Source organism: Oncorhynchus keta, chromosome 20, assembly GCF_023373465.1.
Source record: "Oncorhynchus keta strain PuntledgeMale-10-30-2019 chromosome 20, Oket_V2, whole genome shotgun sequence".
NCBI classification, from domain to species: Eukaryota; Metazoa; Chordata; class Actinopteri; order Salmoniformes; family Salmonidae; genus Oncorhynchus; species Oncorhynchus keta.
This window is the reverse complement of record NC_068440.1, coordinates 32,435,081-32,450,831: the sequence shown is the minus strand read 5'-3', so window position 1 is coordinate 32,450,831 and position 15,751 is coordinate 32,435,081. Positions and strand designations below refer to the sequence as shown.

Sequence of the window (15,751 nt, the reverse complement as noted above, 5' to 3'; positions counted from 1 at the left end):
TTTATGCTTAGGAACACGGTCAATGTGTGTGAGCCCAACCAGTGACTTGTGTCGTGTCATGTGTGTGTGTGTGTGTGTGTGTGTGTGTGTGTGTGTGTGTGTGTGTGTGTGTGTGTGTGTGTGTGTGTGTGTGTGTGTGTGTGTGTGTGTGTGTGTGTGTGTGTGTGTGGCCAGAGGAAGTGCTCTTGCCACACTGTGACAGTGCATCAGCTGAGGGTGTGAACTGTGAAACTCTGTCCATGAATAGTAACAGTATATCAGTGTAGCTGACATGCTCCCTCTGGCTTATCTCACAGAGCCAAAGACCATGTTCAACAAGGATCCCCTGCTACTGGTCCTCCAAGCCTGACGACTCCACAGGACTCAGGAGCCCCCTGCTACTGGCCCTCCAAGCCTGACGACTCCACAGGACTCAGGAGCCCCTGCTACTGGACCTCCAAGTCTGACGACTCCACAGGACTCGGGAGCCCCCTGCTACTGGTCCTCCAAGCCTGACGACTCCACAGGACTCAGGAGCCCCCTGCTACTGGTCCTCCAAGCCTGACGACTCCACAGGACTCAGGATCCCCCTGCTACTGGTCCTCCAAGCCTGACGACTCCACAGGACTCAGGAGCCCCCTGCTACTGGTCCTCCAAGCCTGACGACTCCACAGGACTCAGGAGCCCCCTGCTACTGGCCCTCCAAGCCTGACGACTCCACAGGACTCAGAAGAAGCTAGGTGAGTTATTCAGGCTATGGCACGCATTTATTGCAGTATATGTATGGTAAAAGTGTACTAAGCCTACATATCTATCTTAAAATATATGCTGTAGTAGTAACAACACACATTTTAAAAGGTAATTTACAGTCCTGTAAAGTACGTAAGTAAAAATACCTGAAAGTACTACTTAAGTAGTCTTTTGGGGTATCTGTACTTTACTTGAGTATTTATATTTTTGACTACTTTTACTCCACTACATTGCTGAAGACAATTGTACATACAGTGGGGCAAGAATGTATTTAGTCAGCCACCAATTGTGCAAGTTCTCCCACTTAAAAAGATGAGAGAGGCCTGTAATTTTCATCATAGGTATACTTCAACTATGACAGACAAAATGAGAAAAAAAAAATCCAGAAAATCACATTGTAGGATTTTTAATGAATTTATTTGCAAATTATGGTGGAAAATAAGTATTTGGTCACCTACAAACAAGCAAGATTTCTGGCTCACACAGACCTGTAACTTCTTCTTTAAAAGGCTCCTCTGTCCTCCACTAGTATTAATGGCACATGTTTGAACTTGTTATCAATATAAATCTTCTTAAGTGGGAGAACTTGCACAATTGGTGGCTGACTAAATACTTTTTTGCCCCACTGTACATACATTTTCCCTGATACCCAAAAGTACTTGTTACATTTTGAATGCTTAGCAGGACAGGAAACATTAAAATTAACACACATATCAAGAGAACATCCCTGGTCATCCCTACTGCCTCTGATCTGGCGGACTCACTTGACAAATGCTTAATTTGTAAATTATGTCTGAGTGATGGAGCTTGCCCTTGGCTATCCGTACATTTAAAAAAAAACAAGAAAATGGTCCCATCTAGTTTGCTTAATAAGGAATATAAGGAATTACTTTTGATACTTACACTACCATTCACAAGTTTGGGGTCACTTAGACATGTCCTTGTTTTTGAAAGAAAGCCTGACGACTTGTCCATTAAAATAACATCAAATTGATCAGAAATACAGTGTAGACATTGTTAATGCTGTAAACAAATTCGTATTTTCAATGACGGCCTAGGAACAGTGGGTTAACTGCCAGATTTGTACCTTGTCAGCTTGGAGATATGAACTTGCAACTATTGTACCTGGAAATGGCAGATTTTTTATGGAATATCTACATAGGTGTACAGAGGTCCATTATCAGCAACCATCACTCGTGTGTTGCAATGGCATGTCATGTTAGATAATCCGAGTTTAGCATTTTAAAAGGCTATTTGATCATTAGAAAACCCTTTTGCAATTATGTTAGCACAGCTGAAAACTGTTGTTCTGATTAAAGAAGCAATAAAACTGTCCTTCTTAACACAGAACCCAAACCGGCTGTGTGTGTGCACCATCGTGCATACATTCATTTTGTCCCCCCACACCAAACGCGATCACGACACGCAGGTTAAAATATCAAAACAAACTCTGAACCAATTACATTAATTTGGGGATAGGTCGAAAAGCATTAAACATTTATGGCAATTTAGCTAGCTTGCACTTGCTAGCTAATTTGTCCTATTTAGTTAGCTTGCTGTTGCTAGCTAATCTGTCCTGGGATATAGACATTGAGTTGTTATTTTACCTGAAGTGCACAAGGTCCTCTACTCCGACAATGAATCCACACATAAAACGGTCAACCAAATCGTTTCTAGTCACCTCTCCTCCTTCCAGGCTTTTTCTTCTCTGGACTTTATATTGCGATTGGCAGCTTTCATAAATTAGGTGTATTACCGCCACCGACCTCGTTCGTCGTTCAGTCACCCACGTGGGTATAACCAATGAGGAGATGGCACATGGGTACCTGCTTCTATAAACCAATGAGGATATGTGAGAGGCAGGACTGCGATCTGCGTTACAAATAGAACTGACTTCTATTTTAGCCCTTGGCAACACAGATGCTCATTGGCGTGCGCGAGCATCGTGGGTGCAATAATTTAATCATATAGATTTCTAAATTTATTTTGCAACGCTCGCGCAGGCTCAAAATGGCCAGAAACAAAGAACTTTCTTCTGAAACTCTTCTTAACAATGTCTACACTGTATTTCTGATCAATTTTATGTTATTTTAATGGAAGAAAAATGTGCTTTTCTTTCAAAAACAAGGACATTTCTAAGTGGCCCCAAACTTTTGAACGGTAGTTTATTTTTAAAACCAAATAGTTTTAGACTTTTACTCAAGTAGTAGTCATTTTCTATTACTCAAGTATGACAATTGGGTGGTAATTTAGACAGAAATTCTTTCTGACAATAACTGCTGGACACATATGGCCAAATATACTTTTTATAAATAGCATTGATGCACAGCATGAGAATAACTTTCTATCATATCATCCAAGTTAACCAAGATACATTATATATACAAAAGTATGTGGACACCCCTTTGGCTATTTCAGCCACACCTGTTGCTGACAGGTGTATAAAATTGAGCACACAGCCATTCAATCTCCAAACACTACTAAAGAGCTCAGTGACTTTCATTGTGGCACCGTCATAGAATGCCACCTTTCGGGGCAGACAAATGCGTAGCGTGTAAAAAATAGTCTTTCCTCGGTTGCAACACTCACCACAAGTTCCAAACTGCCTCTGGAAGCAACGTCAGCACAATAAATGCTGGTCGGGAGCTTCCTGAAATGGGTTTCCAAAACTGAGCAGCCGCACACAAGCCTAAGATCACCATGCACAATGCCAAAGGTCGGCTGGAGTGGTGTAAAGCTCGCCACCATTGGACTCTGGAGCAGTGGAAACACGTTCTCTGGAGTGATGAAATTCATTTCACAATCTGGCATTCTGACGGACCAATCTGGGTTTGGCAGATACCAGGAGAACGCTACCTGCCCAAATCCATAGTGACAACTGTACATTTGGTGGAGGAGGAATAATGGTCTGGGGCTGTTTTTCAGGGTTCGGGCTAGGCCCCTTAATTCCAGTGAAGGGAAAGCTTAACGCTACACCATACAATGACATTCTAGACAATTCTGTGCTTCCAACTTTGTGGAAACAGTTTCAGCATTCCTGTTTCAGCATGACAATGCCCCCGTGCCCAAAGCGAGGTCCATACAGAAATGGTTTGTCGAGATCGGTGTGGAAGAACTTGACGAGCCTGCACAAAGCCCTGACCTCAACCCCATCCAACACCTTTAGGATGAATTGTAACACAGACTGCGAGCCAGGCCTAATCGCCCAACATCAGTACCCAACCTCAGTAATGCTCTTGTGGCTGAATGGAAGCAAGTCCCCGCAGCAATGTTCCAACATCTTGTGCAAAGCCTTCCCAGAAGAGTGGAGGCTGTTATAGTATCTTAATGCCCGTGATTTTCGAATTACATGTTCAACTAGCAGGTGTACACATACTTTTGTTAATGTAGTATATTATCTTCCGATTGTTTCCACGGTGTCTCTGTTTCCTATGTTCTCTTCTCAACACAGGGGCTATTGATTACTATAGTTTTACAATAGGGCCTATTATTTAATAGGGCGTATATTTCTTTTGGGGTGTTCAGAAGGAGGGGGGACCGACTACTAGAATTCTTAGCATTTTGGATGTTATCAGTAAAAAGAAAAACCTTCCCAATGGGGCAACCTCAGAGCAGGCTCAACTTGTGTGACTGCTCAAGCAATAAGGCAGCCCTTAATGTCCATCCCTGCTACTCCAGTTTACTACGGAAGCCACTCCATAACGTGAAGCTAAGAATTTAATCACATTTCACGAACACATTGGGTTATGGGTGAAGTTAAAAACATGTTAGCTACACAGTATAGCCACTCAGGTGGACCTTCAAATTAGTCAACACATTTTGTGACATAAGTTAGAAAGAGGAAAGTAAGGGTAGGGTGGAAAGTTGTGCTTGATAGAGAGCCTGTCCTCAACTTCTCCATTTACTGTGTGTGTCCTGGTCGAGATAGCACTGTGGCCGTTAGTAGGAAGTTACAAAACGCACACACACACACACACACACACACACACACACACACACACACACACACACACACACACACACACACACACAGACACACACACACACACACACACACACACACACACACACACACACACACACACACACACACACACACACACACACACACACACACAATCGCTTCGCTGGCCAGCAGTAGTAGGAAGTATGCGAGTCGATATGACTTGATGAATAGCTACTGTATGTCATCTGTCTGTGTGTCCTCAGAGCTTGACCCCATTGGAGTGCCACTATGGGGAATGTGATGAGGGGTGGGGAAAATAGCAACGAAACAAATACAAACTGCCATGACAGCGCACTAAAGGGTAAGATTTAAAGTCATTATTTGCTATATCATACTGTAGTTTGTAAATGTAATGTGATGAGGTTTTAACAGATATGATGATTACACTACAGTACTTGGATGTCAGTCGACATACCTTCACCAAAGTGTATAAATGTTTGATATCGTTCACTTGGAAGTCAATTAGAAGTAAAAGACAACTATTTCCCTCATGTCAGGAAATGTATCACTAAATGTCACCTGTGCTAATGTTGATGTCTATCTAACTGTGTAACATTGGTGGTTGCTGAGCAGGAGAAGACGATACACTTGTCGTTCTCCATGACTATCCTTTTCCAGACATCAGTGAGCCGATCTTCAGGATGGGAGAGAAGCTGAGGGTCTTGTCTCAGTAAGTACAGTCAATGCTTTGTCTGTCTGTGAGAGCAATTACTGTATAAACACGTGGTCTGCACATGCACAAGTTCTCATTTACAACTGCGACCTGGCCAAGATAAAGCAAAGCAATGCAGCAAAAACAACAACACAGAGTTACACATGGGATAAACATACGTACAGTCAATAACACAATAGAAAAATCTGTATACAGTGTGTGCAAATTAAGTAAGGAGGTAAGGCAATAAATAGGCCATAAATAGGCCAATAGTTGAAGTAATTACAATTTAGCACTTAGCTAAATTTAGCAATTTAGCATTTACATTGGAGTGATACATGTGCAGATGAGGATGTGCAAGTAGAAGTACCGGTGTGCAAAGCAAAACAGCAGAAAAACAAAAACAAATATGGGGATGAGGTAGGTAGTTGGTTGGATGGGCTATTGACAGATGGGCTGTGTATAGCTGCAGCGATCGGTAAACTGCTCTGACAGCTGACGCTTTAAGTTAGTGAGGGAGATATAAGTCTCCAACTTCAGTGATTTTTGCAATTCGTTTCAGTCATTGGCAGCAGAGAACTGGAAGGAAAGGCGGCCAAAGGGGCTTTGGTGATGACCAGTGAAATATACCTGCTGGAGCGCTTGCTATGGGTGGGTGTTGCTACGGTGACCAGTGAGCTGAGATAAGGCGGAGCTATACCTAGCAAAGACTTATAGATGACCTGGAGCCAATGGGTTTGGCGACGAATATGTAGAGAGGACCAGCCAATGAGAGCATACAGGTCTCGGTGGTGGGTAGTATATGGGGCTTTGGTGACAATATGGATGGCACTGTGATAGACTGCATCCAATTTGCTGAGTAAAGTGTTGGGGGCTATTTTGTAAATGACATCACCGAAGTCAAGGATCGGTAGGATAGTCAGTTTTACAAGGGTATGTTTGGCAGCATGAGTGAAGGAGGCTTTGTTGCGAAATAAGCTGATTCTATTTTAAACTTTGGATTTGAGATGCTTAATGTGAGTCTGGAAGGAGAGTTTACAGTCTAGCCAGACAACTAGGTATTTATAGTTGTCCACAAATTCAGAACCGTCCAGAATAGTGATGCTAGTCGGGCGGGCGGGTGTGGGCAGCAATCAGTTGAAGAGCATGCACTTTGGTTTACTAGCATTTAAGAGCAGTTGGAGGCCACGGAAGGACTGTTGTATGGCGTTGAAGCTCATTTGGAGGTTTGTTAACAGTGTCTAAAGAAGGACCAGAAGTAAACAGTATAAAAATCCACCTCTCTAAAAACAAGTCTCTCACCGTTGCCGCCTGCTATAGACCACTCTCTGCCCCCAGCTGTACTCTGGACACCATATGTGAACTGATTGCCCCCCATCTATCTTCAGAGCTTGTGCTGCGAGGCGACCTAAACTGGAACATGCTTAACACCCCAGCCATCCTACTTGATATCCTCAATCTCACACAAATTATCAATGAACCTACCAGGTACCACCCCAAAGCCGTAAACACGGGCACCCTCATAGATCTCATCCTAACCTACTTGCCCTCTAAATACACCTCTGCTGTTTTCAACCAAGATCTCAGCGATCACTGCCTCATTGCCTGCATGCGTAATGGGTCTCACTCATCACTGTCAAACGTTCCCTGAAACACTTCAGCAAGCAGGCCTTTTTTTTTTTTTTTTTTTTTTTTAAATTTTATTTCACCTTTATTTAACCAGGTAGGCTAGTTGAGAACAAGTTCTCATTTGCAACTGCGACCTGGCCAAGATAAAGCATAGCAGTGTGAACAGACAACACAGAGTTACACATGGAGTAAACAATTAGCAAGTCAATAACACAGTAGAAAAAAAAATGGGCAGTCTATATACAATGTGTGCAAAAGGCATGAGGAGGTAGGCAATAATACAATTTTGCAGATTAACACTGGAGTGATAAATGATCAGATGGGCATGTACAGGTAGAGATATTGGTGTGCAAAAGAGCAGAAAAGTAAATAAATAAAAACAGTATAAAAACAGTATGGGAATGAGGTAGGTGAAAAAGGGTGAGCTATTTACCTATAGACTATGTACAGCTGCAGCGATCGGTTAGCTGCTCGGATAGCTGATGTTTGAAGTTGGTGAGGGAGATAAAAGTCTCAACTTCAGCGATTTTTTTGCAATCGTTCCAGTCACAGGCAGCAGAGTACTGGAACGAAAGGCGGCCAAATGAGGTGTTGGCTTTAGGGATGATCAGTGAGATACACCTGCTGGAGCGCGTGCCATCGTGACCAGTGAACTGAGATAAGGCGGAGCTTTACCTAGCATGGACTTGTAAATGACCTGGAGCCAGTGGGTCTGGCGACAATATGTAGTGAGGGCCAGCCGACTAGAGCATACAAGTCGCAGTGGTGGGTGGTATAAGGTGCTTTAGTGACAAAACGGATGGCACTGTGATAGACTGCATCCAGTTTGCTGAGTAGAGTGTTGGAAGCCATTTTGTAGATGACATCGCCGAGGCCAGTTTTACTAGGGTAAGCTTGGCAGCGTGAGTGAAGGAGGCTTTGTTGCGGAATAGAAAGCCGACTCTGGAATTTTTGATTGGAGATGTTTGATGTGAGTCTGGAAGGAGAGTTTGCAGTCTCCAGACACCTAGGTACTTATAGATGTCCACATATTCAAGGTTGGAACCATCCAGGGTGGTGATGCTAGTCGGGCATGCCAGGCAGCGATCGGTTGAAAAGCATGCATTTGGTTTTACTCGCGTTTAAGAGCAGTTGGAGGCCACGGAAGGAGTGCTGTATGGCATTGAAGCTCGTTTGGAGGTTTGATAGCACAGTGTCCAATGACGGGCCGAAAGTATATAGAATGGTGTCGTCTGCGTAGAGGTGGATCAGGGAATCGCCCGCAGCAAGAGCAACATCATTGATATATACAGAGAAAAGAGTCGGCCCGAGAATTAAACCCTGTGGCACCCCATAGAGACTGCCAGAGGACCGGACAGCATGCCCTCTGATTTGACACACTGAACTCTGTCTGCAAAGTAATTGGTGAACCAGGCAAGGCAGTCATCCGAAAAACCGAGGCTGTTGAGTCTGCCGATAAGAATTTGGTGATTGACAGAGTCGAAAGCCTATGAAGACGGCTGCACAGTACTGTCTTTTATCGATGGCGGTTATGATATCATTTAGTACCTTGAGTGTGGCTGAGGTGCACCCGTGACCGGCTCGGAAACCAGATTGCACAGCGGAGAAGGTACGGTGGGATTCGAGATGGTCAGTGACCTGTTTGTTGACTTGGCTTTCGAAGACCTTAGATAGGCAGGGCAGGATGGATATAGGTCTATAGCAGTTTGGGTCCAGGGTGTCTCCTCCTTTGAAGAGGGGGATGACTGCGGCAGCTTTCCAATCCTTGGGGATCTCAGACGATATGAAAGAGAGGTTGAACAGGCTGGTAATAGGGGTTGCGACAATGGCGGCAGATAGTTTCAGTTTCAGTTTCTAATCGACCTGGCCGAGGTATCCTGGAAGGATATTGATCTCATCCCGTCAGTAGAGGATGCCTGATTATTTTTTTAAAATGCATTCCTCACCATCTTAAATAACCATGCCCCATTCAAGAAATTTATAACCAGGAACAGATATAGCCCTTGGTTCTCTCCAGACGTGACTGCCCTTAACCAACACAAAAACATCCTATGGCGTTCTGCATTAGCATCGAACAGCCCCCGTGATATGAAACTTTTCAGGGAAGCTAGAAACCAATATACACAGAGAGTTAGAAAAGCCAAGGCTAGCCTTTTCAAGCAGAAATTTTCTTCCTGGAACACAAACTCAAAAAAGTTCTGGTACACTGTAAAGTCCATGCATAATAAGAAGTCCTCCTTCCAGCTGCCCACTGCACTGAGGATAGGAAACACTGTCACCACCGATAAATCCAATATAATTGAGAATTTCAATAAGCATTTTTCAGAGAATCACCAGCAGCAAGTGCGACATCATTGATACAGAGAAAAGAGTCGGCCCGAGAATTGAACCCTGTGGCACCCCCATAGAGACTGCCAGAGGTCTGGACAACAGGACCTCCGGTTTGACACACTGAACTCTATCTGAGAAGTAGTTAGTGAACCAGGCAAGGCAGTCATTAGAGAAACCAAGGCTGTTGAGTCTGCCGATAAGAATATGGTGATTGACAGAGTCTAAATCCTTGGCCAGGTTGATGAAGACGGCTGCACAGTACTGTCTTATTGATGGCGGTTATGATATCGTTTAGAACCTTGAGCGTGGCTGAGGTGCACCCATCGGAAACCAGATTGCATAAGGGGGAGAAGGTACAATGGGATTCAAAATGGTCGGTGATCTGTTTGTTCACCTGGCTTTCAAAGACTTTAGAACGGCAGGGAAGGATGGAAATAGGTCTGTAACAGTTTGCGTCTAGATTGTTTTCCCTTTGAAGAGGGGGATGACCGTGGCCACTTTCCAATCTTTAGGAATCTCAGATGATATGAAAGAGAGGTTGAACAGGTTTGTAATAGGGGTTGCAAAAATGGCAGCGGATCATTTTAGGAAGAGAGGGTCCAGATTCAAGCCCGGCTGATTTGTAGGGATCCAGATTTTGCAGCTCTTTCAGAACATCAGCTTTCTGGATTTGGGTGAAGGATAAGCAGGGGGGGTACAGAGCTGTTGGCCAGGGTTGGGTTAGCCAGGTGGAAAGCATGGCCAGCCGTAGAGAAATGCTTATTGAAATTCTCGATTATCGTGGATTTATCAGTGGTGACAGTGTTTCCTAGCCTCAGTACAGTGGGCAGCTGGGAGGAGGTGCTCTTACTCTCCATGGACTTTACAGTGTCCCAAAAACTTTTGGAATTAGTGTTGTAGGATACAAATTTCTGTTTGAAAAAGCTAGCCTTTTTTCTTTCCTAACTGACTGTGTGTATTGGTTCCTGACTTCCATGAAAAGTTGCATTTCACGGGGACTATTCGATGCTAGTGCAGTACTCCACAGGGTGTTTTTGGGCTGGTCAAGGGCAGTCAAGTCTGGAGTGGATCAAGGTCTATATCTTTTCTTAGTTCTACGTTTTTTGAAAGGGGCCTGCTTATTTAAGATGGTGAGGAAAGCACTTTTAAAGAAGTACTGTATGTACTAACCGCTTCCTAGAGTAGAAATTGATAGATGCACAGTTACAGACCACAGGAGCTTGGTGGCACCTTAATTGGGTAGAATGGTCTAGTGGTAATAACTGGAATAGAATAGGTGGACTGGTATCACATACATGGTTTTCAGGTGTTTGATGCCATTCCATTTGCTCCGTTCCGGACATTAATATGAGCCATTCTCCCCTTAGCAGCCTCCTGTGTTATAGACATACTGTAGATATCGAGATGACACAGGACGACACACAAAATCTCCCGCAAGCCACAGTGCAAACCAAAATACAATACAAAGCTATGCAACATTACAATACAAAACTGTGCAAGCAATAACATGCACAATAGAGAATGAACACATTGGGGGAAATCAGATGCATAGCATTATTGTCCTGCAGCTTTAATACAATATAGGGAACTACAATTTCAGATTTTTTTTCAGTCACAGTTCCCCTTTTAATTTGTGTGCTTTCTTTAGGGAAGGTAACTGGTGGAGAGTCCGGTCTGGCCAATCAGGAAGGGAGAACTACATCCCTAATAACTATGTTGCCAAAGTCTACCATGGGTAAGCATGGTTGTCTCCCACTGCTTAACATTCAGTCTACAAATATTCATATAGAGACTAAAATGTTTCTTAAGTGTCAATAGAATTAAATAATAAATTAGGTCTAACCAGAAAGACTATCACATCATAATATAATATGCCTACTGTATAACATATAGTATGTAAATGTATGTTCTAAGATGGTTGTTTGAGGGAGTGGCGAGGCAGAAGGCGGAGGAATTACTTCGCCTCCCTGTAAACAGAGTGGGATCCTTCATGATCAGAGAGAGCACACAGCAGAGAGGTGAGTCCATGACTTTTTAAAGCCCTACCAAGTTAGGAGGTCAGTAGGATGATAGTAGATGGGTATCTATGAGGATCTATTTAGGCCTACAGATGTAGGATCTTCATTGGATCACACTGTTGCAGGAGAATGTTCAAACATTGTAGTATGTTTGAGACTTAAAAAGGCTTCTGAAGTTTGTCATTTCCACTTTGACATTTTAGACTTGATTTTCCCTTACGAACAACGCACAACCAACCCCTACGTAATAATTCCCATTTCCTGTTGCTGCAGTATTATTTCCTGCTGTAGCAAACTAGCTCAAAATAAGATATTACATCTGTATATTGTACATGCAGGTGTCTACTCCATGTCTGTAAAGCACAGATCCATCAAGCACTATAAAATCTATCGCTTGGAGAACAACGGCTGGTACTATATCTCTCCTCGTCTGACCTTCCAGTGCCTGGAAGAGATGGTCAACCACTACTGTGGTGAGTCTAAAACAGAGACAGACACACTGAAAATAACCTCAAGCATTTTAAAATATATTTCTTCTTATCAGATGCTTGCTACGTTCTGTTGTGCTTTGGCCAAGAGTACACATTAAGAACAAGAAAGGAAGGGATGGGTTTGTTGCTGACGATCTTGTGGACATATTTTTACTGAGGCTAGGTCTTTCATATTGACTGTAACATGAATGTTTTCGAAGGCAGATGTTTGTGATTGTGTGCGTTTGCGTGTGGTTATGTTCATCGCACAAGCGTTTGTGAGCACATATGCTTGTTTTTCAGTACATACCGTATGGGAATGTGTATCTGTCTGTGTCTAACACGGGGGATGTCTATCTGTCTGTGTCTAACACGGGGGATGTCTATTTGTCTGTGTCTAACACGGGGGATGTCTATATGTCTGTGTCTAACACGGGGGATGTCTATATGTCTGTGTCTAACACGGGGGATGTCTATATGTCTGTGTCTTACACAGGGGATGTCTATCTGTCTGTGTCTAACACGGGGATGTGTATCTGTCTGTGTCTAACACGGGGGATGTCTATATGTCTGTGTCTAACACAGGGGATGTCTATATGTCTGTGTCTAACACGGGGGATGTCTATATGTCTGTGTCTAACACGGTGGATGTCTATATGTCTGTGTCTAACACGGGGGATGTCTATATGTCTGTGTCTTACACAGGGGATGTCTATCTGTCTGTGTCTAACACGGGGGATGTCTATATGTCTGTGGCTAACACAGAGGACTGTCTATATGTCTAACATGGGGGATGTCTATATGTCTGTGTCTAACACGAGGGATGTCTATATGTCTGTGGCTAACACAGAGGACTGTCTATATGTCTAACATGGGGATGTCTATATGTCTGTGTCTAACACGGGGGATGTCAATATGTCTGTGTCTAACACAGGGGATGTCTATATGTCTGTGTCTAACACGGGGATGTCTATATGTCTGTGTCTAACACGGTGGATGTCTATATGTCTGTGTCTTACACAGGGGATGTCTATATGTCTGTGTCTAACACGGGGGATGTCTATATGTCTGTGTCTAACACGGGGGATGTCTATCTGTCTGTGTCTAACATGGGGGATGTCTATATGTCTGTGTCTAACACGGGGGATGTCTATATGTCTGTGTCTAACACGGGGATGTCTATATGTCTGTGTCTAACACGGGGGATGTCTATATGTCTGTGTCTAACACGGGGGATGTCTATATGTCTGTGTCTAACACGGGGGATGTCTATATGTCTGTGTCTTACACGGGGGATGTCTATCTGTCTGTGTCTTACACGGGGGATGTCTATCTGTCTGTGTCTAACACGGGGGATGTCTATATGTCTGTGTCTTACACGGGGGATGTCTATCTGTCTGTGTCTAACACGGGGGATGTCTATATGTCTGTGGCTAACACAGAGGACTGTCTATATGTCTAACACAGAGGACTGTCTATATGTCTGTGTCTAACACGGGGGATGTCTATATGTCTGTGTCTAACACGGGGGATGTCTATATGTCTGTGTCTAACACGGTGGATGTCTATATGTCTGTGTCTAACACGGGGGATGTCTATATGTCTGTGTCTAACACGGGGGATGTCTATATGTCTGTGTCTTACACGGGGATGTCTATCTGTCTGTGTCTAACACGGGGGATGTCTATATGTCTGTGGCTAACACAGAGGACTGTCTATATGTCTGTGTCTAACACGGGGCATGTCTATATGTCTGTGTCTAACACAGGGGATGTCTATCTGTCTGTGTCTAACACGGGGCATGTCTATATGTCTGTGTCTAACACGGGGGATGTCTATATGTCTGTGTCTAACACGGGGGATGTCTATATGTCTGTGTCTAACATGGGGGACTGTCTATATGTCTGTGTCTAACACAGTCCATCTCTGATCTCCTAGACTCTGCAGATGGGCTTTGCTGTGTTCTCACTGGCCCGTGTTTGTGTGGGACCGCCAACCTCCTCGACACCACCACTCAGCCACCCCCTGTAGTGATGCGCCGCAATAACTTTGACTGGAAGAAAGTAGACAGGTACGGACGGACTCATAGTTCAGTAGTTTAGAGTCTATCATCGTTGTTGCTCTCAGATCTCTCCAATGATCCAATGAAATTGTAGTCCTGCTTTTGACTTGGCCAATGGAAAACTTGGCTTGCGGGAACACTTGACAGATGTGACTCTGCATCCTGATGATGATTGGCTCAAACACATTTTAATCACCTCTCACTCTCTCTCTCTCTCTCTTTCGCTATCTCTCTCTCTCAATCAAAAGGAAAGATCTGATCAGTGCAGGGGGTCCCCAGGGGCAGCAGAACAGGGACACCATGGTGAGCTATGGAGTCAGGAACAGCATTGCCTCTTACCTCTCTCTTGCCGGGGCTCAGGGCCCTAGACAGCAGCAAATGAACCACAAGAAGAATAAATCTGTCTACGTCACCTCCCACAGTCTCAGCCATATGGACCTGGAGGAGGACTATGATACGTAGTGGCCTGCATAGGCCAGTGGTTCTCAAACCTCTCTTTGGGGACCCCCAGACATCCATGTATTTGATCTATTACAGAGCTAGCACACTTGATTCAACTTGTCAACTAATCAACATGTACTTGACTAGGTGAATCACGTCAGCTAGTAAGGGCTATAACAAAATTGTGAAACGTCTAGGGGTCCCCGAGGACAGGTTTGAGAAGAACTGGCCTAGGCTACCAGATTCGGCATGGGTTCGAAACCAACCCACTGCCTTTCTGACTTGCTATCTTTGTTGTCGCATCTTCACTGTCCTATCTCAATAACAGAAATGAAGCCCACAGAAAAAGACTATGAGACTAAGAGGAGCAACGGCTCAAGGATCCAGACTTTGACACAGAAATTAGCACTTTGAACCATGGAACTAGATAAACTAACATTTTCTCTTCTGATCTCGACACCCAGAACCAAATCTTGCGCGGTGGCCAGAGTCCCTATTTAAATGTTAACCTCTGTTACGAGATACTATATTTTCCTCCAATACACACACTGCTCCTTATCTGAGCCTTTGGGATTGAACTGATAAGGAATTGGAAGCTCAGTGGGATAAATCAACATTGAAGTTGAAGTCCGTCCAGAGTCCAGAGCACTGACCGAGTGTCCTGCAAAAATACAACACATGTTCGCATCATGACAGTCGATAAAATAGTTGAATGCTGTGTTGTGGGTGTTTGTGTGAATGTGTAATATTCTGGGTGTCACGCCCTGGTCGAAGTATTTTGTGTTTATCTTCATGTTTGGGTCAGGCCAGGGTGTGGCATGGGGTTTTTGTATTGTGGTGTGTTTTGTCTTGGGGTTTTGGTATGTATTGGGATTGTAGCTAGTGGGGTATCTAGCAAAGTCTATGGCTGTCTGGAGTGGTTCTCAATCAGAGGCAGGTGTTTATCGTTGTCTCTGATTGGGAATCATATTTAGGCAGCCATATTCTTTGGTTGGTTTGTGGGTGATTGTCCTTAGTGTCCTTGTTCCTGTCTGTGTTAGTTTTCACTAGTATAGGCTGTTTCGGTTTTCGTTACGTTCTTTGTTTTGTAGTGTTTGTATTTTAGATTCGTGTTACGTTTTTGTTCATTAAACATGGATCGCAATCTACATGCTGCGTTTTGGTCCGACTCTCCTTCACCACACCTAGAAAACCGTTACACTGGGGAAAGAAACATGGAAAGAAAGGGGAATACCTAGACAGCTGCACAACTGAATGCATTCAACTGAAATGTGTCTTCCACATTTAACCCAAGCCCTCTGAATCAGAAAGGTGTGGGGGGCTGACTTAATCGACACCCGGGGAGCAATTGTTGTTGTTGTGGATGTGTGTAAATGTCAATGGTTTACCAGCTTCAGAAGCTTTAGCCTGGCC

The 15,751-nt window shown here is 43.9% G+C and overlaps 1 protein-coding gene across 1 annotated transcript; it reads left to right on the top strand.

The window, feature by feature from the left end:
* The first annotated feature begins 203 nt into the window (after window positions 1-203).
* On the top strand, window positions 204-15,486 carry LOC118399640 (src-like-adapter). Its single transcript, XM_052472699.1, has 8 exons — window positions 204-719; window positions 4,939-5,036; window positions 5,309-5,405; window positions 10,996-11,082; window positions 11,262-11,365; window positions 11,704-11,838; window positions 13,774-13,906; window positions 14,146-15,486. The coding sequence occupies exons 2-8, from the start codon at window positions 4,964-4,966 to the stop codon at window positions 14,357-14,359; spliced, it is 843 nt and encodes a 280-aa protein (XP_052328659.1). The 5' UTR covers window positions 204-719; window positions 4,939-4,963; the 3' UTR covers window positions 14,360-15,486.
* The last annotated feature ends 265 nt before the right edge of the window (window positions 15,487-15,751 follow it).

Coding starts and splice junctions, on each gene's coding strand:
- LOC118399640 (XM_052472699.1), top strand. CDS start 4,964: ATGGGGAATGTGATGAGGGGTGGGGAAAATAGCAACGAAACAAATACA. Junction 11,366..11,703: donor AGAGAGCACACAGCAGAGAG/GTGAGTCCATGA, acceptor TTGTACATGCAG/GTGTCTACTCCATGTCTGTA. Junction 13,907..14,145: donor GACTGGAAGAAAGTAGACAG/GTACGGACGGAC, acceptor CTCAATCAAAAG/GAAAGATCTGATCAGTGCAG.